Raw genomic sequence first — 16,536 nt, 5'->3', positions numbered from 1 at the left:
GAGTAATTTACTTAAAATAGTAGCAGCAAACGTGTTTAAAGAGATTTTGTGGATGTTCCAGCTGATACCTGATTATTTATTGGGTTGGCCTTTAATTATAACACCAGCGCAATTTCGTAGGGTTATTTTAATCTCCAGCTTTGCCAAAATATGAAGAAAATAAACCGCAAAATTAGAGTCTTAGGAAACAGCTAAATAATACAGCTTTATGAGAAATCAACATCTGGCCTTTGCACATTCGTGCCAAATCGGGTTACTCGAGTTTCGAATGGGTCTCAAGTTCTCTTTGTGTTTTTTGTTTTTTTAAAGGTACAGCGAAATGTAAATCGTGTAAAAAAAAACCTCTGAAATGTTCCCGTATTTATTACTTTACACTTGCTTTCTGTGCTGTCAAACATTTCGTTGGGCGGAAGGCCTTTTAACAGCCAGCCCCACGTCTGTATACTTTTTGCGCGTCTCGCTATGTGCACTCCCAACCCACGAGTGGTGGATGAGTGATTGTCCACAAACACTGATGTTTTTTGGCTCCTGGATGCCCGAAACCTTCTCTTTTAGTGGGGGGGGGGGAGGACAGGGAAAATAAGCAATGCCCTGTGCCAGATCACTTTGATAAAAGATTTAGGAGGAGATTGAGGGAGCCGGGGAAGCAGAATAAATGCTCGGGCAGCATACTTGGCTTTTTCAAAGGACGACGGGGAAGACTTGGATCCGATATGCTCTTCAAATGAGTCACCTTGAACACATTGCACCGGACTCTACAGTGTTTCCACATGTGCGTGTTACACATTCTGTATTAATGTCAGTTTACAACTTATTTTTCCAGCGTTTTTTTTGTCCAGGCTAATAGCTGCAATGTGGGTCAACCATATACCAGAGGTGCATATTGATATGACCGAATGAAGCCAGCCAATGCCTGGACACGGTTCGCATGCTTAGTACCAATGAGGTTCCTGGTCAGTAATCTATCCCAGGCCACTGGAATGTGGTTCAATGCACTAACCACAATACAAATGCTTTCCACAAAGATGACATGGTGCTGTGGTCAGCATTGGTGCTGTGGAGGCAAACGCGGTTGGGCATGCATATTGCTGTACTAACCTTAATAGGTGCTTGCTAAAACCACCTGCTTTGACAATCTGGTCATGAATGGAGGATCTTTTCCATTATGATTATCTAGAAGTCTGCATTTATATGTGCATCATGACATTCTGCAAGAATGTGCACTTGCTTGTCCACAGCGGATATACATGTGTATTTTTGCTCATAATGACTTGAGTAATTGATGTAAACTCTAATCATCTTCCAGAAGGGATAGAGGACTGAAATAGTTCTGTACATGTGTGTAGTGAGTCACTTCGGAGACACTAATAATAGGAGGCACACACGTTTATTCTACACTTACATAGTACAGGGGATAACTACACATGGGTCAGGACAGCCGGCACACTGCCTGACCCACAATGCCGAGGAGGTGAAGACGGGGACAAAGACTTGCGTAGACGACTGGTTCCATTCCAAACGACAGCCCCGACCCAGCGTCGGGGCCTCCCTTTTTAAATACTTTATATTAAGTTCACTTGCTTGCTTGCGCGCTTACGACCGTGCAAATCTTTCGGCCGTTTTTTAACCCACTTCCCGTGATCCAATCGAGCTGACATTTTGCACACAGACTCGTTGTGCGTGACAATTTATTTTCGTGAAAATTTGTTTCCAAAATTTTACACTTTTTAGGAATTTTTTTTTCATATTTAATTTCAAATACCAATGTGATAAAAATGAAACTCTTACTCAAGAAAAACAGAAATGAATAATAAAACAAAACCGATGCCACGCATATAAAGGATTTATAGTGAAAAACTTTGTTTTTACGGGTGAATTTTTATCCTCCCCAGCGTGGCCTGGCTCCGCCCTCGACCACGCCCCCTTCTGTAACCTACCAGAAGGTTCTGGGCCTTCGCCCCACGTGTCCCCTCTGTCACCTTTACCCTACATCCCTTACCCCGGCCTATCACGTGCCCTGCTGGAACACCGGGCTACTACACCCACAATCCTGCTGTTTACCAGTAACCAGCGCTACGCACCCTAGAGACCCATTCTATGTCACTGCATATTTATAAATAAATAAATATGAGTGTAGTAGTGATACAGTGGTTAATGTGCTGCGCTGTGAACCCCGGTAACCTGTGTTTTGTTTTCCGGCCGTGGCTAGCACCGGTGGAGTGCGATGTCTAAACCACGACCGCCCACCCCCACTGACCAGCGTGGCAAAACTTGATCAAACATCCCTCGTGACTGACATGACACCAGGAGGGGGCCTTCATGCAGTGGATTGGCAGAGGGATGTAAACAACTGTAGTTATGATTATTTCTGCTTATTACTAAAAAAATGTGTACGTTTCCAAAACCTTAATTTACAATTATTTTGTCCTCCCCATGCTTTTGGACAAAAGGATTGAGATTTTTCTTCAAACTCGTTTGTATCGTGACAATAAAAAAGGTGTTCAATTGAAATTACATCACATTAAATGGAAAAAATTGGCAATTTGGGACCCGCATAAATAGGGGACATGTATTTTTATCTTTGTGCATGTGTGCTGGACTGCATTCGTGTGTGTGTGGGGAGCGTTAGTATCTCGGTTAGCACGCTGCACTACCGACCCAGTGACCCGAGTACGATTCCCGCCCACGGCCAGCACCGGTGGCGATGATCTGACCTGGTCCTGCGCCTCCCACTAGGTCGACTCAGCCTGTGTGTAATGCTGGCCACGCACCCCGTCGTGTACCGTACAGGCCTTCATAGGTGTCACTCGCTAACAGCACTTGCCCCGAAATTATGTTGAGGCTTACAGGGGGATCTTTGTCTTTTTGTGCTATAACCGCGTGTGCAGCAATGCTGGAGGAGGAGCGGGAGGCGAGCACGCGGCAAGCAGATGTCTCGTCAAAGTCCATCCAGAACCTGCAGGGTGAGACGCACAGATGCACTGCTACACGGACACACAGAAACGTACAGTAATTACCCACACATACATGGACAGTCACCTAAACACACAGACCTCTCGTCACCCTGCCACGCAGACAATCGCCCCTTACACGGTCGCATACCTGCACTGGCATATAGACACACAGCAATTGCAGACACACAGTCACCCTGATACACGGACACAGTCACCCTGATACACGGACACAGTGAGCGAGACACAGACACACTTTCACCCTGGCACGCACAAACATTAATACCCTGGCACAGAGACACACAATTGCCATAACACACAGACACAGTCACCGTGACACACACAGACATATGATCACCATAATACAGACACTCACCCTAACACACACACATACATTGTCCTCCTAACACACATATAGGCTTGATTTGAAGCTTTCGTGACTGCAGGAATCCATACTCTTTGGATTGCACTCTCATGATGCTATTCTCTCATTCACACTGCTGTTGTGCGCATATGCGGGCATGATACGCTTATGCGGTGACGGAAGCTCATTCATGCTAATCTCCCTCCCCAATCCCTCTCTCCCTAATCTCCCCCATTAACACAACTGAGGTGCTTGCGTCCGGGGGTGGAATTCCTTTCCAGCTCAGACCCCGCTTGCTTGCCCTTCGCCACATATATAACCTTATTGTAACAGCTCTCTCGCTAGTTCAGCAGTTCCACTGCTGGATTATATTTTTCCCGCCTGAGGACGACCGCTTGTGTTGCGATCGAAACGTCGTGATTTATTTTATTTTATACCTACGTGACTTTACCGAGAGAACCAAAGAGTACACATATATTCTAGATTTGAAGCTTTCGTGACTGCAAGGATTCATATTCTTAGGTTTTTTCGGTAAAGTTACCTACGTGACTTTACCGAAAAAACCTAAGAATATAGTACACATATAGGCACTATAACACACGGACACAACAACAACAACCGCCATTCGCCACTAAGTGGCGGTGACGTCACCACGACACGGACAGTCACTGACACACAGACAGTCACCCTGCACTGACACATTGTCTTGTTTTCAGTTCCTCAACAAAGATGAAGCTGAATTGGGAATCGTTGTACATTAGCGCTCAGTGCCTCGTGCTGCGACCACCCAGAGGCAAGCCTGTAACAACATTAGCAGCAATGTTCTCATATGAGAGGAACGACCACCAATGTAAATCCTGTTAGGGGATTGCAGAACAGCCCAGCAATTTCACCAAACCTGGCACCCGCTTTAACGTCGCCGTCTGCGTCTTAGGCAAACCGCCGGGTCCCCGAGGGCGCGAGCTCGCACGTGGCATGTGTTTTCCTTGAAATGTAAAAAAAAGCGTCGAAGTTTTCATGAACGTGACAGCCAAGCTGTGAGATGAGTGTCCACAGGCCGCCACTGTCAAGCCGTTCTGACACGCAGCACAGTGGCGTTCATACTTGTGGCATGTGCTGTTAGAATTAAAGGGCAGGGTAGTTGTTTGGTTCGTCACTGAATGAAATAACGCTTCCTGTGTTGTCCTATGGGCTTCTGTAGAGATTAATGTTTTCCAAACAAAGCATCTTTGGAATCGTTTCAACTTCGTGTGAATCTCTTCCAGAAGGCCCATCCTGTTTGTACGCAGTGCTTGCATATCGGTTGTCCTTAAGAGTTGCTCCGCCACCTATCTCGCCAATGCCAAGGCTCGTGGAACCAGGTTGCTGGGGGATTGAGGGTCGTGCCTTTGGCTCCGTTTATTATGGAGGGGTGTTGTTTCGACCATACTTCTCCACGCCGGTCAGTGTGGGTTGGCGAAGGTACTCACCTTACAGGGCAACTCGCCGGAATCACGCACCTGGGCCTCACCCCGAACGTCAGTAACAAATCGCGGTCAAGGTGCGACGATGAGAGATCAGCTCGTGTGTTTGTGAGCAGCAAGAGGGGTTCATGTAATGGCACGACTTTGAGGGATGGCGATGGCACCGGGGAGGCATTCATCCAGCGGTGGTTTGTTCATGGCTGTTGATTATGATCATGATGATTGTGATCAGCACGGTGTGTAGCCTGTTAAAGCGATGCCACAGAGCGACATGAAGTCCCAGACTGGAGCAGCAGCAGCAGCAGCAGCAGCCGCCACCAAACAAACAAACAAACCTGGAGCTTATTAATGTAGTTTGAGCAGCGCACAGCACAATTGTAGAAAAAAACACGACTGCCCCTCGCTGATTAACAAGCACCTCGTTGCCTATTTATTTTTTCGTAACGACTATTTGCTGAAGTAGGGGAATTATATTCACGTTTGTGATGCCACGACCCAAACGGCCCCCCACACCAAGACCCCACAGGGGCAGGGGGGGGGTGTAGGAATGGGGCAGGACCTGGCAAGGGACACGGATGGGTTGGGGGTGTACGAGCATCAAGGGGGGGGAGGGGTTGTCGGGTGGAGGAGTCGTGCTAACTGGCTGCGAGGTCGGTTTGGGCGAGGTGAACTAGTCAGCGTTGGGTTTCGATTTAAAGCTTTCGTGACTGCAGGGATTCATCTTCTTGGTTCTTTCGGTAAAGTCACGTAGAATGGAAATAATAAAATAATAAAATAAATCTCACGACGTTTCGGCCGGAGACAGACCTGTTCTCCACCTGAGGACAGCTGCTTGCGTTGTGGCCGAAACGTCGTGAGAATTATTTTATTATGTTTTATTATTTTATTATTTCCATTCTACGTGACTTTACCGAAAGAACCAAGAAGATAGTCAGCGTTGGGTTAGTGATTGTCGTATTCTTAGGTTTTTTCAGTAAAGTCACGTAGGTAAAAAATTAAAATTAATAAAAGTAAAATTAAAATAAAATAAAAATCACGACGTTTCGGAGGCAACACAAGCTTTTATTAATTTAATTTTTTTACCTACGTGACTTCACCGAAAAAACCTAAGAATATGAATCCTTGCAGTCACGAAAGCTTCAAATCTAGAATTAGTGATTGTCGGTTCGTGTGACCGGTGAGGAACCGCGTCGGATTACTTTTGGTCGTGTCGAGCGGTTTGGTTGCTGAGCGAGAGGCAATGTTGCCGTGAGCTTGCGTCCGTTGGCGTTGCCTACTTAGTGCTGGGCATTGCTAGTTGTGTTGCGCGTAGGTGGTTTTAAATTACCGTAATGAAGCCTTTTGCCGTCTCACCCGTGACGCCCCTGTGTGTTGCCAGTCAGGCAGGGGCAAGGCGGAGTGGGGTGTAGGGCCCTGGCAGATCAGCTCGCGCGTGTGCTCCCGTTGTGGCCTCGTAGCTACTGTGTTGTGTGGAGGGGAAGGGCGCGCGGGACAGGGAACTGGGGTGGGGGGGGTTCCCACGCCGCGATTGCCCTCGAAATCGGAATCACAACTCTCGTCGTGATTTCTGGTATCAATATGGGCACCGTGGTGGTAAGATGTTACCTACCTCACCTGGTATACAGGAGGTCGTGGGTTCGACCCCAACCCTGACGCCAGTATATTTTGAGTTTGAATGTTCTCCCTGTGGTCGCGTGGATTTTTCTCCGGGTCCTCCGATTTTTCTCTCTCCAATTTAGAAACATGAACATGCGTTTAGATTATTTGGCTTTTCTTCATTTCAACGGGATAAGCAACTTCATTGGGCTATCATTTGTGGCCAGGTGGATTCTGAAAAAGAGCTATATAGCTCGGTGGGCCTTACTTGCTACAATACAAATAGTTTAGTTGAGGTTTATGTGGAACGGATTCGGAGTTTGAACCTATCCGGAATTGATAGCGTATCTCACCCTAGAAAATATATCTCCACTTAATTAAAATGTCACCATCGATGGGAATCGATTCAAATCCACACTAGATGAGAGATTTTAGTTAGGGCTTGATCCGCGCCACTGGCAGTAATCCGGATTAATAACAGCAGCAGGTCAAACGTCAAGCTCGGGGTTAGAGGGCAGGCCCTAAGGGAGGCAAAAGGAATGGAGAAGGCCCTGGGTGCTATCCTAGTGATGCCTTCAAGGCTTGGCACTGCACAGTTATGTTCATGTTATATATACACAATACTTTGTATGCTATTATTTGTATCGTAATGTATTTAAGAGGCACATCATTAACGCAGAATGATTAGCCAAACCGTCGAAGAAGTGCAGGGATGCCGAGTACCGTTTGCTAAATCTTGATCGGAAAGAATTGTCACGTTGACCTCCGGGCTAAGTTGTAAAGTTGTTAAATTGGCGTTGCCTCTGCATGATCGCTGACTGTGCCAGGGTGGCTGGGAGCCTATTGTGTATGTGTCATCGCGGTCTCATGGGTCAGAGTGTCCTGTGATTTAAGTACATGCTTGAGGGTGCTAAGTCACTTGTGCGAATTTTTATTAGTCTCGTGTACAGAACCTGGTGAATTGAATCCTGGCAGTAGCACGCAGCGTGCTCGATTGAAGACGGCACGTCTTACTTGTGTTTGCTTGGCTTGTCTCCCGTTTTGTACATTTTGAATGCTGCATAAAACACTACGATCAGAATTACAAAGCAGCTTTTAGTTTTTACTGTCACTGAGAACAAAAAGCAAACGTTTGACATTGCAGCCAATTATCATTCGCTTGGATGCATCACAGGTCATGCTGGCGGAGTGTTAAATATGATGGACAGGATGGGGTGGAGTTTAGTTTGGAGATGAATTTGCTCAGAAGGCACTTAGTTTGAGGATAACGGTTTCACTTGGTGTTTTTAATTCGGTATTGATTGTAATCAAGGTCAATGGTTGAATACATCATACTCGTAGGTTTTTTCGGTAAAGTCACGTAGGTAAACAAATAAAATTAAAAGTTAATAAAGTGATAATGGAAATAAAATAAAATAATTATTTTATTTTATTTCCATTATTACTTTTATTAATAATATTTTATTTCCATTATTACTTTTATTAATTTTTAATTTTTTACCTACGTGACTTTACCGAAAACACCTAAGAGTATGGGCACTTAGTTTGATTCCTGATGAATGTGGCTGAAAGCTTGATCAATTCTATTTTTATCTTCGTTGCCTCTATGCAGCATATGGATGAGTGGATGGATGGTGTGGCCAGCACAATTCTCAGCCACCTTTATTTTGTTACTCCTGATGGTTCTTTTTCATATTCTAGGCCAAGTATAGCAGTGTAAACCCAGGGACAGGTTAGACACCAATTGCCACTGGTTTTATTACGCGTGACCTGGAGTCAAGCCCAAGCTTCTGGGATTGCAGGACAGTTTGCTAAACACTCCGCCGCCACTGTGTACACACATCCACAGAATACTCGGCACATCCGCATCTCTGATTAGCACAGTCGGCCGCGTACGGTGCGAAAGAAGTTCAACAACATACGTATACAAACATATTTACACAGTTGGTAGTATCATTTTGATAATCTTCTTTGTTTGGCATCCAAATAGAAACGTGTCTGCTGTTTTCTTAAGAAAAATTAACAATGCTTTTGTTGTTATGTAGTTGAGCATATATGTGACATCCATTGTTTATATTACAGCACAGAATAAGTGATGATGGGTGAGTTTTTTTGGAAGCCAGAATAATTTTTCTTGCTGATTAAAGCCGCATGTTCCAAAGGCACCACTTCTCTTACTCCCCGAACCCCTTCAGCCTCTGCTCTCTCTCGCCCACTCCCACCTCGCCCGTCTCTCTCTCGACTCCCTGTGACGATGCTGACCCTTTTCTTGTTTGGTTGTTTATATAAAAAAAACTTTGCCTCTCGGGATGCCACCGGTCCGTCACGGGGTGAATAATGAGCTCCTCTCCTCTGGACGGTGGAAGCGGCGGGTCCAGGGATAGTCCTTTGTGGGGCACTGTTCTCTGCTCCGTCAGCACTATTCGTTGTGAGCAAAACACAGGGGCAGTTTTTAAACAGAGGTGGCGTTTTACTTTTGTATAAAGGCGAGCAACCTTTTCCTTGCAGTAGATCTCTGCTGCTCTTAATCAACCGTTCGCTTCGCAACGCTTGACACTTGCTGCAACGTTGCGCGTAAGAAATGCAGCTGTCATCCTGGTTGCCCACCAACAGTGTAGCTCTATATTTATAACGAGTGCCACCTCGAACAAATGCGCCATTTCCTTTTTGCATTTGATTGGTCATCTTCCACTAATCTTGTGCCGATTTGTGCTCTTGGCAACATGTCATGAGACAAATCATCGATTCGGAACGTTTGCAAAGCGGTCACAACCGTTCCTGTTTGAGAAAGGCCCACAAAACCGAAGCGGATTTTGCAGAGCTGCATCTCAGATGCTGTTACTCCCTAATGTTGTATCAGCTGACTCTTCCACTCTCCCTGGGGTAGAAGTTAGGATTCAGTATTAGCAAACCTCACCTGCTGATTGCGTGCAATCAAACCCCCTTTAATGTGCCTGATCTTGTCATATCTCAGAGGCTCAGCAGGTTTGAGCCTGGTTAGTGCTTGGATGGGTGAACGCCAGGACGCTGTGGGTACTGCAGGCATGGCATTGTGAGGTGGCCAGGGAATGGGAGAGGTGAGCGTCACGCCCTGTGTATGCGTGTTTTCTCCTGGCACTTTGGTTTACTCCCGTTTGAAGTCAAACACTTGCCAATGGTAATTGGCCAACCACCCCAATGTAGGACATTGCTGAAAAATTGTTTTTAGACTTTCGTGGGTAAATAATTGGCATCGGTATTGGTCGTGATCGGCAAAATTTCAACCTTCCAGTTGATCTGCCAGATTTTCAGTGAAAGGGGAATTGCATGTTGCAGGGTTACTGTTTAGTAAGCTTTGTTGGGAATGCATGTTATTAATGAGAGATACGTCATACACGGAGTTCTGTGCCTTAACCTCTCCCACAATGCTAATATTTAGCCTCTAGAAGCCAATAATGCAGTCACTTGGTGCTGTGATGTGTCGTCGGATGTTGGTGTTTGGTTTCTTCCTAAAAAGGTTGGCTTGACAATAATTGTGGACTCGCAGCTCGATGTTAGGGAAAACTACGGGGGGATTTATAATGATTAATATCGCTTTCTCAATTTCACCCAAATTTACGAAAGCGATTTAAACATTTTTGGTCTGCGATGCCACAAATCGCGTTCCTAGTTCGACCCAGTTTGCCGCGGTGCGAGTCGTGACCGTCAGACCTGCATGCTCTCTTGCATTAGTACCATGTTTCTTTAGCAGTGCTGAATAAAAAAACAACCCACCAGTACAGTTCACCTTGGTGTTGTTTTCGCGTATGCTCATGCTTTTCATTAGAGCCAAACTTGGCCTCAACTTAGACAAGCCGTAGCAGTCTGGCAAATGTATACATTTCTCTAGTGTCGCTGTGTTGGTCACTCCAGCCTCTGTGATTTACTCGCATTTTAAAAGAACATACCGAAAACATTTTACTGGTCCTAACGTCTCGTAACATGAAAACGCTGTTTTTTTTTTCGCCCTCTCTCTCTCTATGTTTCATTTGCACGCTTCTTGGATTTCATCCCCAAAGGTTTTCAGGTTTCATCAGGGGAGTCAATTTTTTTTTCTTCAAGTTTTTAGGAATTTCAAATTGTTCGCAAACTGCGCTGATTTTAATTAAAAAATCACCGAAAACCGCTCTGACACTTCTTGGAAACCGTGGGCCGCCTCGGCCGGTCCTCGCAGGCAGCTGGGCTGGGGTGCACTTGAGGGCCGGGGCGTGCCGTGCGTCGAACGAGGGTCCGCGCTGTCTCCGTTGATCCGTAAGCAGGGCAGAGATGCTGAGAACGCTAGGGGTCACGTGACGCCCCCCAACCTCCCACAACCGTCCACACCGTCTCCATTACTTGAATTCCACATCTGTGGGTCATGGTCAGCTGAGGCACGGAGGCGGTGAGGTTAGAGGCGGAAAGGAAGTAGTCAGGAATGAGCTTCGCGATTGAAAAGTTTTTGGGAACGTTTTTTCGGAGATGGCTTTTTGTGGGATGATTCGGGACTGGGAGGGGGCGTTGTGTGGGGCCTTTTAAGTGTGCAAAACACGAGTGACCATGAGCCAGTGACATCAATTCCACATTGACTTGATTGAGGCCAGTTCTACCATGGGATGACCACTGTTCACTTTCGCACAAAGTGATTCTCACGTCGAACTGATCCAAAACCACGATTTATGCTCGTACCTTCACAATCAGAATCTTTATTTGTCCTGGAGAAAAAAACAATCTGATGTCCAGTAGGAGCACGGGGTGAGAACGTTACAACAACAAACGATACAAAAACACGATAGGAGTGCAAAGTACAATAAAGGTAAATAAACAATCTAAAAACATACAAATAAAACGAAACCATCCCTATCCTACCAGACAAAGCCCACTGAGATATTAACTTATTCTTTTTTTTTAAAGTGACCTGGCCACAAATTATAGCTCAGTGGCTTATCGTTTAGACATTTATAGCAGCAAAATGTCCAGCACTTTCCAATTGCAAGTCAAGCGCCTTCATCCACAGAGCGACTGATCTACATTACCGACGAAGGGTGATTGCTGATAATGTGGGTGATATTATTCTATCTTCAGTTGCGGTGTCCAACGTGTGGCTCAAAGATTTAGGATCAGAATCTTTATTTAGACTGTAGGAATCCGATGAGCTATGAAGCTTTTTTTCCACGGATGTCCAGTATGGGCCGGTCAGCAAGTCACAGCAGCAAACGATACAAAAAACGATAGGGAGTGCAAAATACATGAAATGGTAAGCAAGTCACTAAATACAAATAAATAATCAATGCGTTAATTATATGATTCCTATTGATCAAGTTCGGGCAAGGCAGCGGCAACAACAACAACACAGCAGTCCCAGACCACACCAAGATAACACATAGTTCCTGAATAAAATGACACATTAACACTGACCTATTGATACACAGTATATAGTCACAGTTCCTATGATTGCTTTTTCATTGCTTTCATGGCTTTATTTTGGTGATTTCGAAAAGTGTATTGGTTTAGCCATGTTTGTTTGTTGTAGTACAGAGTTAGACTGATGGCCTTAATCTAAGTTGTCTTGTGGTTGTTGTTGTTTGACTTGCATCCCACTGGGATTTTTGCACACAGCGTTGGTGTACGGTGTTTTTTCTGCAATATTTTTCTGTCTTTTCTTGGATTTTCTGTTTGCACTTAGTCACATATTCACTTTAAGATGTTTTTTGTTCATGTTTTTTGTTTGTTGCGGTTGCACCCGATTCAAGAGCCGAATGGCTCACAGGGCTATACCTAATAAATTAACTTTGACTTGAATACAAAGTGCTAGTGCCGAACTCTACGGAGAAGCCTCTAAAGTCAAGGCAATGCATGCCAGCGTAGTGAGGACATGTGTTTTTTTGTGCCGAGTGCTACGAAGTGCCAGTCAGGCCACCAGCCAACATGTTGGAGTTGAGACATTTTAATTGTGGCCCATGGTTAGCGCTTGTGTTTCTTGGCCTCTTCTCTGGTTCGTTCTAATAGGTAGTACATTTATTCATTGATTTCTCATTTCTTTTTCTCTTTAACTTTATAAGCTTTTTATTGAATGTATTGCATTTCTGCACGCTCTCAGCAGTCATAAAAAAACATTAATGGAAATGACATGTCACTTTTACAAAAGTCAGATTTTTTCTTAAAAGGTTTTTTGGGTTTTTATTGGCAGACTGGTCTACTATTGGGAATATTTCTTTAGCATTAAAAATGAAACAGGGGCGTCATGATTAAAAAAGTCAGGTGATTAATGTAGAATCATTATCCATTTACAACTGGTCCTGAGCCAGTGATGCACATTTTATATGCAGGTGTGCAGAGTGCTTATTGGAGCTCTGTTCTCATTCTAAGTCTCAACTTAAAAAATGTCGGTTCAGTCCTGCTAGCTAATCATAATCATTACCTCTCTGGGTCGGTCAAATGCGTACCAACTGGCGAGGCTTATTGTCTTGGTGGGAATTCAAAGGTGAATAAGTTAATGAAGAAATAATCCCTGTGATAGGAATGTGAATTTGTACCGCTTTTCCTGGGACTCGCCATTGGTGATGAGCACTGGCCAATGCTAGTTTAAGTGTGGCATCGCTGCGAATTTTGTGCATGCATCGTCGAGCGAACGTTACGGTGCATACATTTTGATTCGCAATGCAATGTAAATCGTGAGCAGGCTTAGATGTATTGCACACGTGTGTGCATCTCAGAGAGTATGCCAATGGATCTTAGGTAAGTAATCGTAGCCCCTGTAAATGGGTCATGCGTGGTCTCATTGACAATCAGGGCGTGAATGTCGGTGAGCCACTTGCATGCTGCTGCTGCTGCGATAAGCAAATTCATTTCATTTTGGAGCGTTGTCTTTCCCACAGCTGATATCTAGGTGAATGGGAACAAGATGAGAACGTATTTATTTCCATTGACGCTTCATCGTGTCGCCAGGCAGGGGTGCGCTTCGGAAGTTCAACTCGACATCTGAAAATTAACACTTTTACGTTTTTTTTTTAATTTTCCTGCAATTTTATCGTGATTGCGCTTTCGGTGTAATCACGTGAAATGTCCATTCGGGTCTCCAACAGAGCAGTGCAACCCTGAATGTTACAAGATAGTGGACAAAAGTGGATCCCATCAGACTACTTATAAGGCCCCTTGAAGTGACTTTCCCACCCACCATGCTACAGAGAGTCATATTTGTCGCTGGATCAAGCCACTATATTTTATTATCATCGATTGAATTTATCCAACTTAGGCGCAGAACCAAATTCAAGGTGACGGTTTTTTATGCAGTCTCTTGTCAACCTGGCTGAGGCCATCAACTCTCTACACTTGAGAACCCGTCTTAATCACAGGCGACTGCCTGAATTCAAACGCAGCATTCCCACGGTGCCATCACTCAACCATATGGCCGCCTCCTCAATCTGAACGTTACAAACTCAAATCCCGATTCGGAGTCGGCTCAGCCCCACCGTACCTCTGGGGGGGGTCGATGCAATAAGCGCCACCTTTGCGTTGAAGGCTGCAGCGGTTGTTCTATTGCAGAAGCCAACCACAGGAATGCGTAACTTCCACCACTGGCTCGGTGCTGCCAACGCAGACGAGCATTGACAGTGGGGGGGGGGGGGGGACACTTTTTCTACGTGGCCTGATTAAAGGCGTGTGCCGCTCAGACCCAGAGTTACTTTGGCCTCGAATGATGACGGGAGGAAATGTTGTCTGGCTGGGCTTGGCGGCGGCTGCCAGTTTCTCCAGCGCGCACCAAGAGCTGGGGCGAAGGGCCGGGAGCCCCTCGCGGTGTTTGCGCAGGTGCCGTGCGTAATTGGCGCTTGGTAGTTGCCCCAGACCTGCGCCACTACGGAGTGGGCACGCCGAAGCTGCTCTCAGGTCTGGTGGGTGGGTGAGCCGGGCTTGGTTTTGATGGTGATTTATCGTAGGTGATGGTAATGGGAGAAAACAGTTGTAATTTCGAATAATTTTTTTCCCAAAAACAAGTTGTTCCCAATTACATCCCCCTGTTCAGCTATCACGTGCATTCATAAGGAGATGCGTTTAAAATGTATTCTACTCCTGGGTCAAGGTATTACATAAAGACACATAAATTAGAAGGTCTGTCAGAAACTGGGTTTCTTTTTAGAGGGTGGGAGAAATGACCCCACCTGCATGAATACAATATTTCTCATTCGCTGCCTTAAAATGCATTTAGAACAGAAAATAATTACGTATAAATTAATGGCCTCATTTTGAGTTGGTATATTTTTTAAGGAATCAAAAAAATATCCAATACGATTGATATTCCAAACCATGTATTGTAATAAACAAGACTTTCTCGCAACAAATGCTTATTGTCCAAACCAATAACCTCGTTTATTATGGCGCAGTGGTTAGCGTACTTCACCACTTCACTACCGACACAACAATCTGATTTTGATCTCCGCCTCAGCTAACATCACTCGTGACAAATAAATATCGGAACTAGTTCTGAGTCTTCCCTTAGTCGCTCTTAAATTAATTCCTCGTACGGTGTGTGTAACATCAGAACTGAGGAAACAATGGCCGCCTGGCAGAGCGATCACCACACCGCCGCTCCACCGTGTAAGGTGCTCGCTCGTAGCACTTGCCCCAACGGTCTGTTAAAGCTATACAGCGCGGTGTTGGATCTTTTCCTGTGTGTGTGCGTGCAGCCCAAGGGAGCGGTAGTGTAGTGGTTCGCGCACTGCACTGTGAACCCGGCAATCCGTGTTCGATTCCCACTCACGGCCGCCACCAGTGACGATTAATTGAACCGGTTCTGTGCCTCCCCTAGGTCGACTCAGCCTCAAATGAGCACCTGGGGTCGGTGTGCAAACATTGTCACTAGGCAGACAAAGGCGGCCGGGCATGGTGCTGGCCACCTTTACCCCCCTTCGTGTGCCGTGCCCGGCCTTCATAGGTGCTGCTCACTCGCACCACTTGCCCAAACAGTTTGTTAAGGCCACACTGGGGGGGGGATCCTTTGCCTTTGTGCAGCCCAGCTGGTGTCCCTGCGCGAGGAGCTGGAGTCGCTGCGGCGCGAGAAGGAGAGCGAGCTGCAGGAGGCGCGGCGCGAGCTCACGCAGGTGCTGGAGCAGGCGCGCACGCTGCGCCGCGTGCTCGAAGACACGGCCACCGAGCGCGAGAACGACATCGCCATGCTGCAGGTGCGGCGCCCCGCCACCAGCCCCCGCCCACCCCCGCGCACGGGGGGCTCCTGCTTGCCCGCTCGCCGAGCGCGCACTCGCTCGCTCGCTCTCCAGTTCGCTCGTTTGCGTTCGAGCAGGTGCCGTTAAATTTCGATTTAAAGCTTTCGTGACTGCAGGGATTCATCTTCTTGGTTCTTTCGGTAAAGTCACGTAGACTTTACCGAAAGAACCAAGAAGACAGGTGCCGTTAGTTCCATTGAAACGCTGTCGTTGAAACGCTGTCGGCATTAGCTTTGACGGCCATTATCGATACAATGCCGGAGGAAGGCCTCGCCAAGCCGTCGCCGTTGGCCACGGTTCGACTTTGCGCCAAGCTCTTGAGCTGGTTTCCTCGCTCCGTCTCCGCTGATTTCATCGCTCCATCTCCCTGGAATTGAAATGAATCAACTTAGGCGAATGCGTTTTGATTTTAATGAGCCGCATCAGTTATCCTACTTGTTAGTGGTAAGCAAGTTGTCAGGCTGCTTCTATTTATATATTTTAAAAATTGGCTGTTATTATTCACGTATAAAATTCAACAAAAGTTACGCAATTGTGCTGTGTATGTGCAGTAATATCTATTTATGTAACGTGTCTGGATTAAGATAATTAATGCCCTTGAATTAGTGTTCATGCACATCGCAGTTTACACAACACGCTCAGATTTGGTGTATTTTAAAAATGTTTATAAACATTGTTCACCTGTTTCCATTGTGCTTGTTAACCTCTTGTGTAAAGTATGAAAACAATCTTCCAGCGTGTTATCAGTCTGCTCCTGGGTGAAGGATTTCCTAAGAGGTGTCGGTCGTGACTGCTGTTTGACCATACTTCATCATGCTGGTCAGTCAGGGTTGTCGCCCAGGAATTATTCGGATATCATTTGCCACGGCTGTTGGCCTTGGCCGGTAATGGAGCTCGGCTTGCTCGGCTCATGGTCACCGTGCGCTAACCACCACAACTCCGCTCCA

At 46.0% G+C, this 16,536-nt stretch overlaps 1 protein-coding gene across 1 annotated transcript in view; it reads left to right on the top strand.

The window, feature by feature from the left end:
* Positions 1-16,536, top strand: part of LOC144934747 (uncharacterized) — a 106,473-nt gene that overhangs the window by 80,207 nt on the left and 9,730 nt on the right. The window contains exons 5-6 of the mRNA XM_078860854.1: positions 2,889-2,963; positions 15,378-15,547. Coding sequence (XP_078716980.1) covers positions 2,889-2,963; positions 15,378-15,547 — 245 coding nt within the window. The remainder of the gene's footprint in view (positions 1-2,888; positions 2,964-15,377; positions 15,548-16,536) is intronic.

Source organism: Lampetra fluviatilis, chromosome 11, assembly GCF_964198595.1.
Source record: "Lampetra fluviatilis chromosome 11, kcLamFluv1.1, whole genome shotgun sequence".
Classification (NCBI taxonomy): domain Eukaryota; kingdom Metazoa; phylum Chordata; class Hyperoartia; order Petromyzontiformes; family Petromyzontidae; genus Lampetra; species Lampetra fluviatilis.
This window is presented reverse-complemented; position numbering and strand designations above follow the sequence as displayed.